The following is an 18,033-nucleotide window of genomic DNA, read 5'->3' on the forward strand; positions in this document are numbered from 1 at the left end:
CACACGGTTACACTTGTAACCACACTAAGAAGCATCAGCTTCTCCAGTTCAGCCTTTTTTTTTTTTTTTGCTTACACATCACCTTTCTGAGCTCCGGTTACTGGAAAGCTTTATGGTTGGAGGTTGGAATTATGAGGTTGGAACTTCCTACTAGGGGTGGGTATCATTTAGATTTTAGATTTCCGAGTGCCATAAATAGTTTTTTATTTTTTTACCTGAGTTTGATGCCGTAAAACTAGCATTAGCTGATGACTGTGACTGGGGACATCAAAAAAGGTTCATTCTTTATGCTTTATATATGCCTTATCGCCTGTCTTAACGACTACTTGTACTTTTATTTATTTTTATTTTTCCATAGATTGCGTTGTTGCCGTTCTCGTTGTTAGTGTTAATCAGTTTAACCATCAGGATCCAAGTTGAACTATGCGGTTGTTCCCTGTACTTGGACCGGTACTTCTCTCTAGGGGTTTCGTCATACTTGTTCCTGGTTATGGTTATACACTTTGTTGTACGTCGCTCTGGATAAGAGCGTCTGCCAAATGCCTGTAATGTAATGTAATGTAATGTATTATGCCATGCTTTGCTGTGTTCCACATATTTAGTCCCTTGCATTAAATTATTTTTGTGCAGTAATCACATTTTTCTGTATCCCTAGTACTGTTTGTGCAACTTAGCCACACTTGTCCGTACTGTTTACAGCAGTGTTGCCAGGTTTGAAACACACCCAGGAAACAGTGAGTTTGAAACACACAGGGCCTCTTCCAAACAGGGCCTCAAACACACCCAATCCAGAAAAAAAATTGCATATACTGTACATTATACTTTTTTTTCTCCTGATGAATGTGAATGTGCTCATGATATTATGAAAGATCGGGGACAGCAAACACTGACAAGCTCGCATATGCACACAAACAATTCACAGAGCGCACACAAATAGAAACATAAGCTACTCGTTTCTTGCCAATTACAAAGTAATCAAACTTTGTAGCCTAAACCAAAGACGGCTAGGATTTTCCATATCTTCCATGCTGGCATGCGTTCTAAGATCAAAGGTGACTTGAATCACACAGTGATTCAAGTTCCCCAGCAGCAGCATTTAAGCACCTACAGAAGCTTTGTAATTCGTAGCTAGCTAGTTTTTTTTCACTACCAGCTAGACTATACTATTGCAGACAGTGTCAGAGATAGATGTCGGAGGAAGCAACCATTTCTAAGAAGGTATTGGTGGATGGCAGTGTTAATCATTCATTTACTAAAAGTCAATTGACTGGCTTCAGGTAGAATACCAACTGAGGAATATTCAGAGGAGGAACAAACCAACAAATGTAAATGATTAGCTGAAAGAGGAATATAAAACATCTTCCCAAAATAACAGAAAATAGGCTTGTCACTCCATTTTTGAAGCTAACTTCCTGGTCTTGTTGAGGGACTTTGCTCACTAGCGCCACTGCAGCTGGGTCCAGTATAGGTATTTCAGACCCCGTTTTCAAAGTAAGTCAATGGTACAAATGCGGTCAAAATACAAAGTCAATAATTCTTTCCCACAAGAACATGTAGTCACAATCAGTGTATTTTGTCGTCTTATGTCTCTCCATGAGCTGATTTATTAATTTATTGTGTCATTTGGGCACTCTTATTACATTTTTGTGGACTAATGAGACACTGTTAGTCCCTGGCTACAATCTATGGTCACTGGGAGTGAGATGACTTTGACATTGCAACTGTGACCCGTTGTCTTCCTGTTACCTGTGTGAAGTCAACTAATGTCTATGGCTAATGCAAACATCCTGTTTTATATCATGCTGAATTCATTATGGTGTGTGCTGCTTACATCCGCACTAATCAACAATCGAATAATCCTTCTCTGCAGTTTTATTTTCGGTAGCTAAGTCATGTGTACTCTTTCACTTCGCCAAATTAGTTAACATAGTGTATAGCGTAGCCTATAACATAGCGTATAGCGTACGTACCATAACCTACTGTCACCAACTAATTCTTATTTGCTATATTGGGTAGTCCAGTATTCTAAAAGAGTTAGCAACTTCAGCTTCCAAGCCATTTGGCTATCTATCTAGCTAACATTACCCAGCTAATAATACCTGCTAAATAACTAGGCTACTATTATATTTTTGGAGCATCAAGTGAGTGTGCAAGTCTTTACAGATTTAACTTTTTTTAATCAAAAGACTGAGGTTAATCAATAGGTTCCCAATTAGGTTTTTGAACACCTAATTGTAAGTCAATGTAGAGGAAACGCAAAACTTGAAAATGGAAAATGAAAAACTATTTGCAGATCAGACAGCTACATCCATCTTAGGGAGAAGGAGATAAGGAAGGCCATGGGTTGGCATGGCTAGAGAGGACAAGTTGTGGGGAAAAAAGGGGAGATGAAGGAAAGGGAAGATGAGGGTCAGGGATGAGGAAGAGCAGGGCGAGTTTGCTGAATAAAGTCTAAAGATTACTAATAAAAGGCAGAAATTAAAAAATGATAAAAATCATCACATAAAGCTTGAAAATCTTGAAATGACCTATTTCATAAAAAGACCCTGCTCCATTAAAAGCTAAATCCAGGATTGGAGAAACTGCTAAAATTGAGCAGGGAAAAGCACCTTCTACTCCCCCGGATTCAGTCTTTAAGGGAATGTATACTTTTCTTGAAAACGATATACTTTTCCCATGGGAAATGGGAAATCCTTAATAAATAAGCATCATCATTTTCTAATTTTATCTGAGGATGTGGGACAAAAAATGGCACCTAAATTATGAATAAATGTAGCCATGACATTGTTCACCCACATCCTCACTTTTTTTTTTGCAAATTCCCCGGATTAGCAGTCCCCCACCAACGTCGCTGGGTGATCCCAGACCGGAAGATCTTGGTCCCTGGTAATAGATGATGGAGGATTTGCAGTTCCCACTTCATTCCTGTGATGAGATCCAGGCTCTTGATCTTGCTGAAGTTGTTCCTGCCACAATGAATGAGCAGGACATCCAGGGCTGCTGTTCCTCTCAGGGACTGGTGAATGAAGAGGATAAGGCTTTCCTACCTCAGGCATCCCCAGCCAAACCAATGGACATTGGTGTCTAGACCTAGGCTGGTCCCCATGGTCTTCTGTGCTCTCTCCTCCCCAGACCAGATGGAGCCGTCTCCTACAATTCATACATGTTTTTAAATATACAATGAAATACTTCTCATTCAGATGAACACTGATATATACACTCATATACACTCTGGATGTAAGATTTTAAAAACATCAAAAATCTAGACATAACAGTTTTTATAGTGGCAATATATATGGTGTGCCATTGCGTTGTGTTCTATTACATGCATTACTTAAATGATTAGTTTAACTGAAGGTTTAACAGTGGTGATTGCTGAGCTGAAAACAGGAAGAGGAAACCTTCATAATAAACTGATAATTGGTCTTGATCCGTGTTCAATCATTTTCCTTGATTAACAAGCCTGCCCAAAATCTGAATAATTAATTGGTAGATAAACACTCTGCTTCTTTGTTCACCCCATGCTATGGAGATCAAATAAATTATAAACTCAAAATGCTAACTAACCTGCCCTAGATCAAATGACAAAATCTGCAAATTTATATCTTTGATATAAATATTGAATAATTTGTGACTTATTTAATTGTCCTAAGTGGAGAATTCTTGATTGTGGTACTGGAGCATTTTTGGTGATGTAATCGGCAGGGGGGAAAAAATGCAAAATCCCTTAAGTTTGGGGATTTATGGTGTGGACGTTTGAAGTTCTTTGTGAATTCTGTTTACATGAGGTCAGAAGGTACAGAACTTAATTTTCTTAAGAGCTCTGAGAGTCTGCGGTGTTTGTGGTTATTTCTGTAGGAAACCCAGAAAAGTGGCAAACCCTCAGTGCCACTATAATTGGCGGAATGACTTACCCTGCTATCCAAATCTTCTCTTATTCGGATGGTGTGTATCATCCTCAGCAGATAAATTGGCTCTCTAGATCCTCCTGAATGCTGGGAAATCAGCGCCTGTTGATCATCAGAAGTCTAAAACACCTTATGGAAAACACCTACTATCAGACCTCTCTGCAATATGTTAAAATAAAGAATGTCTTTAATTGTTGGGTATGCACACACATTTCTCAGAATGCAGAGGGTGCCAAGATTATACCTGTACCACTAGATTATGTTCGACAGTGACCTTTTTCATATTTAATTGGATTAAACAAAACATTAGGTATGACCGCCATAATCATATTGGACAAGCCATATTTAATATTTTAGGGAAGACTTTTAATTGCTCCGACCAAACATGGTCTTACTTGATTATTCAAATGTTACACACATGCCACCAGTATTAAGGTGACAGAAATTAACAGACTCGAAACGGGTTCCCTTGTTTGCAGACTTGATTTTAGGGAAAAGTACTTGACCGCCCTCCCTATTCACCTGATCTAGCACCATGCGACTTTGTTCTTTTCCCTAAAATCAAGTCTGCACTCAAGGGAACCCGTTTAGAGTCTGTTCCAGAAGTGAATAAGAAAACAACAGAGCTTCTGAGACAACTAACGGAAGAAGACCTACTGCACTGCTTTGATCAGTGGAAGACCAGAATGCAGCGGTGTGTAGTAGCAGAAGGGGAATATATTGAAGGGGAAAGGAATTGAAATGTAAGTTTTCTTCATTAAAATTGAATTACAACATTAGTCTCATTATTTAATAGCCATACCTCGTACAGAGTTTCTAAGTGCCACTACTATCATGTAGATTATCCATTTAACACCCTCTCCCTGCAGTCTCATCTGGAACTATAACCCCCAAGCATAACACACTGGACAAAAGCATCTATCTGGGGGTTCATAAAAATATTCTGTCACCACCAAACATTTGTATTCCATCATAGCAACAAGATAAAGCCAACAATAGCCCCAAAGGTACGCCGATGCATTGGTGAAAAACATTGTTCAATGAATAGCAAGATAAACAAGAGGAATTCTTGTGTAATTATACCACGTTATTCTACTATCGATATCTGCAAATAAATATGGAATATAGAATTTTACTATTGGTTTTACATGTAAAGATGTCTTTTCAAGATTAAGTGGTAATTTACTGTCTTGAACAATCCATTTGAGAAATAAACACACAAATATAAAGTGGGGGTAGGCATTTACACAAAACCTTATTTACTATTTAAACCCTTGGACTCCAAATGGTTTTTGGCCGTTTTTCACTATCATCATTTGTCTTACAGTTTTTTACATGATAATTAAGAAGAAGCCCCAAGTATTACATACCAGTTTTATCAGACGTCTCTTGGCAACCCAAATCTACCAAAAAATTATACTTCTAATAGTTAGATAATCAGAAATAACAGTTCAAAGCAAAAAAAAAAAAAAAATTACGTTTTATGAGAAAAAAATGTTTTTTTGTAATGTATTTCCAAAAGTACATGTCTCACCTTAAGGAAACCTGCAATGTAAGTCCAGGTTGTATGTAGTACCAACACCAAATATCATGTCAATTGAACTTGCCATTGCTTTACAATGTGGCATTATGTACATGAACAGCCTGGTGCCTGAGCCTTGCACGAGAAAGGACATTAGACCTAAAAATGTTGATAGAAATGTTTTTATTCCAAAAGCACGATTGAAATACTATATACCATATGGTATATAGTATATAGTATTTCAATTGTGCTTTTGGAATAAAAACATTTCTATCAACATTTTTAGGCCTTTCTGGCAGGGGGAGTTGATGGCAGAGCTGAGGGGATTGGAGTGCATTGATGTGTTCATAGCAGTTCCCGGAGGGAAAAAAAAAAGGCGTCAGACACATATTCCAATCCATTGCTCAGCTTAGCCGAGAATGCACATTTCAGAGCACCTCAGAGACAGATAGAATAGTAATACATATTTCAAATAATAAATATGATATTGAAAAAAATATGAAACAGAAAACAAAATAACAACTCGCCATCCCTACTACCTGGGGTAGACATTAGTAGACTACAGCATAAATTACGTCTTTTGTTGATATTCAATATGTAGACACAAGGAAGTTTGTTACATTACGGTAGAAACGTAACGATGCGGACTATATATATACAGTATTTACCACCATTGTTTTATTATACTAGTGTGTTTTTGCGCGTTTGCAGAGAAATGCAAATACTATCAATAAAAATGGTTTAACAATTTCTCAGCATAATGACATTCAAAGACTAAACGAACTCATCCGATATTGTCTTCAGTTGGATCCATGCCAAAGAAAAGTAATTATTCATCCTCGGTTCTGCAAAACAATTCCACTCTTTTGCAGAACCGCAATCTTACTCACTGTGTGTAATAATAAGTTCAAGAGCTTTTTTAGCATCCATGTGTCTCTTCAAACGCATCTTTGGAGCCATTTCAAAACGAATTAAAAATGGAAATTTACAAACAAACTTTCAGTAGCATGAAGTCTGATACTGGCCTCCATTACTTCCCCGACGCTAAAATTTGGCCATGTTTTGTTGACATAGTTAAAGCACCATAGATTGCACCTGAATGGCTAAAGATACATGCCACTCAAAGTTCAGACCCTTCCCTCATTGATTAAAAAAAAGAGAACCGAGTCAGCTTCAGAAATTATGGAGATCTTCGTTGACGATGATTTATGACGCCAAAAGGCGTCATCCGGGTCCATGCAGTTAAGCCGCTGTAACTGTTTTCAGTTCATTCTAGTTTGATAGACAACTCATATATCCAGTAGAGAACTGTATAAGCTTTCCAACAATGTATGGCATGTTTCATTATAAGTCTATTGGACCGAATAACAGCCTGGCATAAATGACAAAAATATGATTATGTTATGACTTACATTAATGCACAATTTAGACATTTTGGATAGATTTGGAGACACTAAGGGACACCTGCAGATTATGCACACTTATGATCAAGGAGTTTTTGATCCAGAACATTGGTATAGTTTTACCTTCATATGTGCATTTTTGCCAAGATAATTGCATTTGCTGCACTTTATTTCACCCGAGATTATGAATATAAACAAATCTAATTTAGTATTGTACAGTTGAGGCCAAAGGTTTACATACACCTAAGTTAAAGACATTCATATTCAATTTTTCACAACTCCACACATTTCATGTTACCATACATTTCCTGTGTTAAGTCAAGTAGGGTATCTACTTTATTTCCATAAGAGGTCATTTCAAAATTATAGCTAAGAGACAGATTTATTTCAGCTTTTATGTACTATATCAGATTTTCAGCCATTTTGTTACAACTTTGGAGGTATGCTTAGGATCATTGTCCTGCTGGGAGACCCAGCTTCGACCAAAATTTAACTTTCTAGCTGATGTCTTGAGGTAATGCTTCAGTATTTCTAGATAATCCTCCTTCCTCATGATTTCATCTATTTTCTGAAGTGCACCAGTCCCTTTTCTAGCAAAACACCCCCACAACATGCTGCCACCCCCATGTTTCACAGTTGGGATGGTGTTCTTCAGATTAAACACCTCACCTTTCTCCTCCATACATAGCACCTGAATGAATGAATTCTGGTGAATGAGTTGGAGGCATCAGGTATCAAAGTATCTACATCCACCATTAAGAGAATCCCTTAATGATAATTAATAATAAAATTAATAATCCCTTAATTTTTTTTCATTATGGCCAAAAAGTTCAAATTTTGTTTCATCTAGCCAGAGAACACTCATCCAAAAGGCTAGGTCTTCATCCTGGTGATCACCTGCAAACTTCATTCTGGCTTTTTTTTCTGGTCTTGGAGTAGGGGCTTCTTCCTTGCACGACAGCCTTTCAAGCCATGGCGATGCGGGATTCTCTTAATGGTGGATGTAGATACTTTGATACCTGATGCCTCCAACTCATTCACCAGTTCCTTTGTTGTTGTCTTGGGGTTCAGGTGAACCTTTCAGACCAAGGTTTGTTCAGGCCTGGGAGTTACTTTGTGCCTAATTCCTGAACGATGCAGTGGCTGTCTTGTGGTCCCAAGATTTTTATATTTGCATACAATCAGGGGCGGCACTAAGGGGGGGCTTGCTGGTGCTATAGCACCAGTAGAAATTACAATAGCACCACCGTAGCACCACCAATAAATTACCAGAAGTTTGACATACAAAATATAGGCAGCCGTCTATATTCGTTTGAATTCAGCTTCAGTTTCTCCCATTCTCCAGTTGATCCGGCCCAAAAGCGCCCCCAATTGCCATAGCACCCACGCAGCACACGCAATAAAGTTAAATATGCACTGGTCTAAGATCAGATCGACTCTACATTTCTGCTTATTGTATTCAATTGTTAACATCGTACTGTTAATGGCCACAGATCAGTAGTACAGCCTAGTGATGGCACGTGAGCGAGATCATGTTACTCACGCGAGATCGATTTATTTGAGTTGGCTATCTATCTTCGGAGTTGCTGCACCTTGTGCTAGCTTGAAAATCCATCATTTTCTTGTTTCAAAATGACCTAGAACAGCAGGCCCAGGCCATCATCGAGGAAGAGTGAGGGAGAAGAAGAGGCTCGAGAGGGGGAGAGGGAAGAGACTGTGGCTGACATGCTAGCCCCTCTGCTAGCCGCTTATTGCTCCTGGCAGTGCTAGCGAGGCTACTACTGTTAGCGATGTTAGCCAGCAACCAGAGGAAGGACCCCGGCACCCAGCCTTGAAAAAGTACCCATCGCAGCAATTTGGCAACCACGATAGGTAGGGGGCAAAACCTACGATAGGTAGATCATTGGGAGGGTCCATTTTAGATAGTAGCTTGATTTTAGGTAATTTACTTGGCACTGGAATATCAAATAAAATTAGCACTTTTCGCATTTGAAATTCTATGTACATACAAGAAATTCGTGTTTTCAAATGTAAAATAATGCACATGAAAAATGACTTAAAATAATGCATAATGAATATAGACTTCTTAGCCTATGTCCATGCGTCTGCCCCCTCCTCTTTTTCACTACATAAAATATGCGGCTCTCAGTTAGTCAGTCAGGTTTTTTTGCGCAACTTCCTAAGTAGTTTGGTAACAGTTGGAAGTGGGCATCTGCATCTAGGTCCATCCAAATGAAGTAAAACCTTTGTTTTGTTTCAGTTAGGACCCATTTGACAGAACTAATTCCACCATGCTAATCAGTATTGTTAACAGTTCTGTCACATTTTTCTTTGCGGAGCATTGGTCACCCCAAGAAATGCTCTAGCCCTGCTTTGCAATGCAGTCTAAATACCTTGTAAATGTAGTTTAACTGCATTTTGGATTAGGTTTGCCAGCTTTTTAATTTGTCAAAACCGGACAGCATGCACAGCCAGGGCATCCCCCTCGAAAGTGACGGCATTTACATGCTTCTAACTACTAACTTCCTGAGGAGGTTGAAAAAGGCCAACTTTCCCCCTCGGATCTAACCAACTTTTAATGTACAATTGAGAGCATAACTGTTGCATAACTGTGTGTTATGGCAAAAAGAGCTGCAATAGGTTGTAAACACTGTCCATCTTTGGCGCCCATCCTCCAGCCATCAAGTACATTACAACAGTCATTGCTCACAGAAAACCCTTAGTATCGCCAATGAGGCTGCCCACCCGTCGCAATGTGTTCATCCAGCCATCAAGAAGGCACTACAGACACTTATGGGCCCACAGGTCCTGGCTCAGGATTCTTTACCAGAGCTATTACTCTCTCAGATCTACCCATACGACTAATATTGCCACACATAAGCATTTTCCATACCTGTACAATGACAATCTGAAGAAAAACACATTTTCAACATACAAAAATTGCAAATTACTCACACATACAAAGCATTGTCTGTAAGTCTGTCTGTCATTACTTCAAACTTGCAAAATCTAGGCCTGCCTTTATAAATATTGATATCAAAATTAGGCCAAGTTACAAGAAAAAATATCTTAGCTCGCAAATGAAAGAATCTGTATTCCGAAGCAATGCAATTCAAAGTTTTTAAATATTATTTCAAATAACTTGGCCCTGTGCTTTTTCATCTTACCATCTGAAGACAATGTGGTTATTCAAACTTCATAAATATGTTTCCCGCAAAGACTGTGCAGCTGCAAAAGCAATAGTTTCAATTTTAGGCAATTATTAGCAAGCAAGTCAAGTTAAAAAGTTAAAAACTTGCCTGAGTCCGAGAGGGGATTTGCCTGACAGTCCTCCAAAGGTCCCATAGGCAAAAAAAAATATAGCGGCCTATTCTAAACTTGTGCACTGCTTTGTATGTCCATTTTGCGCATAATATCCAATGTTTTTTTTTGTGGCTGATGCAGCTAAATGTCCAATGGTGAGAATTCTTTGTGGGCCTGGAGCATTTGTGATGATGTAATAGGCAGAAAAAGGAAGAAGAGGAAGGGAAAAACTTAAGTTCCCTAAGTTTGCGGCTTTATTGGGACATGTGAAGTTGTTTGTGAATTCCGTCTGTTTAAATAAGGGCATATGGTACAGAAATGAATGTTTTAAGGGCTGGAAGTCATTGTGCTCATTGTGGTTTTTCCTTAACCTCTTAGCGCAAAGCCCCTAGTGGTTAGCACGTCGGCATGCTTAGATTGTTCAACTCAGACATTTATTGCTCCTGCACCCAAAGTATGAGTTAAACAGAAACGCTTTGTTTTAGTTCCATTAGTAGACGAGGTACGACAACTATGGCAAATACGGAGTTTCGCAGTGCCACCATTGTCGCTTTGGTCGTTCATTTAACAAGCACCCTCTCCCTACAGTCTCATCTGCAACTACACCCCCCACCCATGACATAATGGACAATATTATCTATCTGGGCATTCATAATAATATTCTTTCACAACTCAAAAATCGTATTCCATCATAGCAACAAGATAAGTCCCCAACAACAGCCCCAAGATATGCCAATACAGCAGTGAAAACATTGCTGAATAACAAAATAACCAAGACAAAGTTTTCAAAAATTATACCATATCATTCTACAGTCAATATCTGGGACTAAATATTGAATAAATATACAACCTTACCATTGGTTTTACGCATAGAGATGTCCCTTTTGAGATTGAGTGGTTATATCGTCTTGGACAATCCATTTGTGAAATATACGCGCATTTGTGACCCCTGGGTACCTTCCAAAATAGCTGTGCATAATACCACACGTGTTGTTTAGGGCGTTGTTGCCCTTTTTAGAACAGTCTGGCTTGATTGACAATTCATTTATTCAGTAGATGACAGTATAAGTCTTCTAACGATGTATAACATGTCGAATTTAGCTTTTGGAATAGTGTTTTATCGCTCAGCGTAAGTTTTCTCTTCATCGCATTCACTTACGCATTCACTCTGTAGTAGCAGTAAAAGACACTGCACCTGACAAAACGTTATCAACGATTTTTCGGAATTTCTTGGAAAATACAATTATTATTGAGGACTTCTGAGCATAGCTAAGCCATATGTTTGCTGATAGACCAAGCGGCCAAAACCAGGCTTTTTAAAATTTTTATCTCACTTCCTGGTCTTCCTACATTTTGTCATTTGTACAAGTAGATACACGATACCTTCATGAAGCTCACATCAAAATATAGCTTGGTGTTGAGAGCCCAACAATATCTACAAGTAGCTTGCTCTACATCAGTGCTCCAAAACCATGCTTGCCTACCTCTTTTCCGATAGCAAAGACAGAAAGCTAGTGCACGTGACTTTGTGATGGTAGGCCTAAGTCAAAATATTGAGAAAGTTTCTCATTATTTTGAGATACTAACTCATTGTTTTGAGATAAGGAAGTCATTATTTTGAGAAAGTTTCTCATTATTTTGAGATACTACGTCATTTTTCGAGATAAGTTAGTTATTATTTTCAGAGGCTTCACTAGGGGGTGTGGGCCGCACCGGGTGACACCATCAGAGGGGGGTGACACTGAAATGACCGGCAATAAATGTATTTGTGCAGTGTTTGAAAGCATAACACGCAATTATTTGCGCCCTCACCTGCCAGCACCCCCCTCTCTCCCCCGGTTGACAACATCCAACAGCACAATTGAAATACTATATATATTAAATATCAAATGAGTGTCAAATGAGCCTCAAACAACCATGCTGCTGCCAAATATGCGGTAGATACTACAAGCATTTTTTCTCCTGATTAATTTTCCTGTTGAACTCAATGGAAAAAATATTCAGGAGAAACAATGCTTGTAGTATTTACTGCATATCTGGCAGCAGCACAGTGGTTTGAGGCTCATTTGATACCTTGGACCCTCGATGACTTAAAGCCATTCAGCCAACAAATGTATTCCATACTGTATCAGCATAATTTACAGCTGAATCTAGTCCCACTCCCCAATTCCCATAGAGATCCATTCAAATGCAAATAGTTTTTATATTGCTTGTAGGACAACCTGAAAACAAGATATCCAGACTCTGATGATGTAATAGGTCACAGACATCAGGAAGTCATGGCATGCAAATGATATGCAACCAAATACAAAACATAACTAATTTATTTGACATTATGTTAATTTGTGTACTGTATAAGTGAATTTCCCTGTTTCTAGCTTTTCCTCAAACAGTTCACTGCAGCAAAAGTAAACGAGCAAATGGTGGCACAGGAGGTCTCAGGAGTGCATTTGTTTAATTCTTGCTAATTTTCTGACCAGTGATTTGTTGTTAACACCATTAAAAGCTTATTTTTTTGCCATTTTGGGCTTGGCCCATTTTTTTCCCCCAGGAGTGTACAGTGTTTTCGGAAAGTATTCAGACCCCTTCGCATTTTGTTACGTTACAGCCTTATTATGAAATGGATTTTGGCAGTGATTACAGCTTCAAGTGTTCTTGAGTATCACACATGGCACACCTGTATTTGGGGAATTTCTCCCATTCTTCTCTGTAGATACTCTAAAGCTCTGGCAGGTTGGATGGGGAGTGTTGCTGCACTGCTATATTCAGGTCACCTGGGTGTACCCTTCCCCAGATCTGTAGCTCGACACAATCCTGTCTTGGCGGTCTACAGACAATTCCTTCGACTTCACAACAATGACTTGGTTTTTTCTCTGACATGCACTGTCAACTGTGGGACTTTATATAGACAGGTATGTGCCTTTCCAAATCATGTCCAATCAATTGTATTTACTACAGGTGGACTCCAATCAAGTTGTAGAAACATCTCAAGTATGATCAATCAAAACAGGATGCACCTGAGCTCAATTTTGAGTGTCATAATAAAGGGTCTGATTATTTATGTAAATATGATATTTTAGTTTTTTAAAATAAATTTGCTAAAATTTCTAAAAACCTGTTTTCACTTTGTCATTATGGGGTATTGTGCATAGGCGTAGATTTTGGGGGGATGCGGGGGATACGTCCCCCTCAATATTTAGAACACATGCTTTTGTCCCCCTGAATTTTGTGTTTTCCTTTACATAAATAAAGACATTTCCCACCATAAATTGATGCAGAAAAGGCATAAAGTGATACATAAAAATTCACCAGAATGCAGGAAATGAAGTGTTTGACGCTCAAAATTTCCTGGGGGAGTACCCCTGGACCCCCCGCTTAATGTGTCCCCACCAATGTTCAAACAAAACCAACGCCACTGGTATTGTGTGTAGATTGATGAGAATAAAAATGAATTTAATTAATTTTAGTATAATGCTATAATGTAATAAAATGTGGAAAAAATGAAGGGATCTGAATATTTTCCAAAGGCACTGTACATTATTCAGAATCAGAACCACAGGAATAGAAACCAAAACAAATTGCTGCACCAAAACCTCACCAAATATAAATATCTGACATGCTTTCATTGTGGGGATGTTCTTTATTTTTCATTTTCAGGCTGATACTTTTCCAAAATGTGACAATTTCCATCTGTTCAACGAACCATTCATTTAGCTTCCTTGTTCAAAAACAGATATGTATTTCATGTGGTTAAATTACCTGAATATTTTATGTGAAGACTCTGTGTCTGACAAAATAAAATAAGTAAGTATAATAAATTAGCTAATAAAACATTTTTAGCTTGAAATCTGTGTATAGGCTACTCTTGCCTAGGCTACTCTAGGGTTTTCGACACACGTGTTCCTGGTTATGGTTATACACTTTGTTGTACGTCGCTCTGGATAAGAGCTTCTGCCAAATGCCTGTAATGTAATGTAATGTCTTGCAAATCCTATGTTATGTTGGTTTTCTGAAGGATACTGTTCCAGAACAGAGGAGAGTGAGATATGGTGGTGGTTTGAATGGGAGAGGCTAAAAGGGACTGGGAGGTATAAGATGTGCATGCCAAACTTTACTTTGTGTTGCTATTCTAGTTCTACATTTCAATAAAAATAAATAAATGAAAATATGTTGTATGACCTGTTCTGTTTAAAACGAAATCAGTTTCACATCTGGCATCATAAAAACATGCTTCTTTCTTACCAAGTACGAGTCACTGGGGGGGTAGACCCCTATTGGGCTTCTCTTTTGCAGGGGCAGAGGCACCAGTGGGGGACGCTCTCTGGTGAAGGGGGGCTTTTTCAAAGCCTTATGTAGTAGTAGGCCCAGGAAGATGGCTAACAGGATCAGGCCCAGGCCAGCCATCAGGATGATGAACCACAGTTCATAGTAAAACTTTGGTACAGACTCCTTCATGCCCACTTTCCCCCCAGATGTGGGCTTGATAATATCTGCAGCAGAGGCACAAAAATTACTTCCCTCTGTTAGAGAGCAGGACACACTGTATGTACCCACATATAACATATAGGCTTACATTGCAAAATACTTCTCATTGGAAGTGATATTATTATGCAGACAATGCAATAATAAAATTAAAATAACTCACTAAATTGAAAAATAAATTGTAAAATATGTGTAACATAAGAATAACATAGAGAGAATCAAATTGAAGGTTGAGATGTTTAGTTTTTCCATTATGTACCAATAGTTTACTGTACTCAGGAATATTATACAGCTTATTCTATCCAAATGATTTCTTAAATCATCTAGAATGAGAATTTAATTATACTTACTGTGACAAATAAAAAACAATAATAACTCCCAAAACTAGTAGCACGACAACAACTATTGCTACAGCCTTCCGTGATGAAACCTAGTCTGAAAATAATTCAGCAGCCATCCACAGTTTTCATACATCATTAACCCCTAAGTAATATCATGTAATAAGGCATGATTCAATTAATTTATAGCTCAACCTGCAAAAAATTACCATTAAAAAAAAACAAATTATTCCTGGTTAGGATCTCGGAGCATTTCAGTAAATGGGTACAAGTCACTGCTCTTATTTTTCAAAGCCAATTGTTAAATAGGTAATTTGACACTTGTCTCCTTCATGTGGCCTATTTTTCACTTCTAATGCCTCCTCAAATAACCACTCTGACTTCATATGAGATACCTCCCTGACTTATCTCGAGGTGGTCTTTTGGCATTTCTGAACTGAGCTTGTGATGCCTTCAGGCAGACCATTATCACATATAGTATCAGCATGTAACATCTGAAACATTTAGCCCAATAGGAGTAACTAGTTTTAATTCATTGTACAAAAGCAAACAAACAATGAGAGACAACCATCCAAAAAGTCATCAGCAATGAAAGTAGGAGTATAAATATGGTATGATGCAGCAGACTCACCAGTGCCAGTTTCCGTGTTGTATTTGGTATTGGGAGTGCTGGTACTCCCACCGCCCTGGTGAATGCTGTCTGAAATAAGAAGGCTGAGGACAGAGAAGCAGCATCATCAATATTTCACAGCACCATTAATAAGTGGTCAAGGCGGTGTTCCAAACAACCCTGCAGAAGAGAGATGACGACATTAAAATGTTGGGGCCTTAAGACTGCAGGCCCTGCTTTGCTGTAGAAGAATGTTCTGAAGTTATAAATCAGGTGTTGTGTAAAAATGGAAGAGGTGTGCCTTCAGTCCAACTTCACCTGTTTCATTTGTGGACTATGGAAACAGCATAGTGAGAGGGATCACTTTACCTGCCCAGCAGTCTCACAGAACAGGGCAGCCCATCCTGTGGAGCATTAGAGAATGATATTACACACTGACAGAACCTTCCTGGTTTGAGTTCAGCTGTTTTCTTAATAAATAATTAAGATGAAAATAGAATGACTAATACCAATTTGATGTAGAATATCAACTGAATGAGGTTTATCTTTTCCAAGGCAAAACAAAGCGGTATTATTCCAAACAATCAATTTTTTCAAATAAAATGTTTATGCAGATTAATTTGAACATCTCACATAGTTTGGAAGGCTTTCATTTATACATTATCCAGTGTACTCTGTTAAGGAATGTGATACAATCACACATACATCAGACATAATAGTGGAGAAACTACTACATGGTTCATGAAAATTATGTTTTCAAGAACTCAACAACACCCCAAAAAGAGCACAAGCATTCCACCCTAGAGAACTTGAATGCTTTTAAATTAATGGCATTTTCAGTTTAGTTTCATTTTCTGGGTTTTTCTGATAACCTTGTTTTGAATTGTCTTGATTATAATATTTCACATTTTCATGCTACCATTTGTGTGTGATTTCTCATGCTTCCTTTATCCTCATTTTCCTTGCTGTTACACTTTTGAGGTTTAGTTGCAATTAATTTCTGAATTATAAAACCAATTAGGCGGCACCGGTGGTGCAGTGGGTAGCACTGTCGACTCACAGCAAGAAGGTTGTGGGTTCGAATCTCGGCTTGGGGCCTTTCAGTGTGGAGTTTGCATGTTCTCCCCATGTCCGCGTGGGTTTTCTCTGGGTACTCTGATTTCCTCCCACAGTCCAAAGACATGCAGGTAGGCTAATTGGAGACTCTAAATTGCCCATAGGTATAAGTCTGTGAGTGAATGGTGTGTGTGCCCTGTGATAGATTGGCGGCCTGTCCAGGGTGTATTCCTGCTTCTCACCCAATGCACGCTGGGATAGGCTCCAGCACCCCCTGCGACCCTGCTCAGGATAAGCGGGTATAGATAATGGATGGATATAACATTTTTTTAAAGTTAATCTTGTGAATAGTTTAAAATTAATCCTTTGTATTGGTACTTTGTGAAATTTTATAAGATTTATAAGATTTTATAAGCTACTGATGAAACCATGATTCATCAGTGAAGAGGACCGTTCTCTAGCGTGCCAGTGGCCATCGAAGGTGAGCTCTTGCCCACTCACGTCGAATTGTGACGCTGAACTGCAGACAAATCAAGACCTCGGTGAGGACGTCGAGCAGGCAGATGAGCTTCCCTGAGGCGATTTCTGACAGTTTGTGCAGAAATTCTACGGTTGTGTAAAGAAACTCTTTCATCAGCTGTCCGTGTGTCTAGCCTCAGACAATCCCGCAGGTGAAGAAGTGGCGGTCCTGGGCTGGCGTGGTTACACATGGTCTGCGGTTGTGAGGCCTGTTGGACAAACTTCCAAAATCTCTGAAACGACACTGGAGGCGGCTTATGGTGGAGAAATAAACACCCATTACTCTCTACAGGACATTCCTGCAGTCAGCATGTCAAATGCATGATCTCTTAACTGTTGAGGCATCTGTGACATGGTGTTGAACAACAAAAAGCTCAACATTTTAGGGTGGCCTTTTATTGACCCTATCATATGGAACACCTGTGTGTGATCATGGCTTTTAATCAGCATCTTGATATGCCACACCTGTGCAGGAGATGGATTATCTTGACAAAGGAGAAATTCTAGCTAACAGTGATATAAACAAATGTGTGGGCAACATTTGAGAGAAATAAGATCTTTGTGCACATAGAACAAATCTTTGAGGTATTATTTAAATGCATTAAAAATGGATGCAAAAATAGAAGTGTTGCGTTATATTTTTGTTCAGTATATATACAGTGGCATAATATTTGGGACAAAGACATAGTTTTTCTTGATTTGGCTCTGTACTCCACAATTGTAGATTTGTAATCAAATAATTCATATCTGGTTAAAGTGCAGATTCTCAGATTTTATTAATATTTTTAGAAATTTTAAATTCACCATGTAGAATTCACTGCATTTTTTTTTATACATAGTCCTTCCATTTCGGGCACTATAATATTTGGGACAAATGGCATAGGTGTTTCTG

The 18,033-nt window shown here is 38.6% G+C and overlaps 2 protein-coding genes across 3 annotated transcripts in view; one reads left to right on the forward strand and one right to left on the reverse strand.

Moving 5' to 3' along the window:
- Positions 1 to 18,033, forward strand: part of LOC135257879 (saccharopine dehydrogenase-like oxidoreductase) — a 385,462-nt gene that overhangs the window by 243,510 nt on the left and 123,919 nt on the right. The gene's annotated exons all lie outside the window — the stretch shown is intronic.
- si:ch211-57i17.5 (usherin) lies at positions 573 to 17,867 on the reverse strand. 2 transcript variants are annotated; one of them, XM_064341108.1, is made up of 5 exons: positions 15,936 to 17,867; positions 15,588 to 15,670; positions 14,379 to 14,626; positions 3,915 to 4,010; positions 573 to 3,150 (listed from the first exon to the last, which is right to left on the reverse strand). In XM_064341108.1, the coding sequence occupies exons 3-5, from the start codon at positions 14,589 to 14,591 to the stop codon at positions 3,091 to 3,093; spliced, it is 369 nt and encodes a 122-aa protein (XP_064197178.1). In that variant the 5' UTR covers positions 14,592 to 14,626; positions 15,588 to 15,670; positions 15,936 to 17,867; the 3' UTR covers positions 573 to 3,090. The 2 variants fall into 2 exon arrangements, with proteins under 2 accessions (XP_064197178.1, XP_064197179.1); XM_064341109.1 differs by lacking the exon at positions 15,936 to 17,867 and having other exon boundaries at positions 15,588 to 15,888.

The sequence above is a fragment of the Anguilla rostrata genome, chromosome 6 (assembly GCF_018555375.3).
Source record: "Anguilla rostrata isolate EN2019 chromosome 6, ASM1855537v3, whole genome shotgun sequence".
Taxonomy (NCBI): Eukaryota; Metazoa; Chordata; class Actinopteri; order Anguilliformes; family Anguillidae; genus Anguilla; species Anguilla rostrata.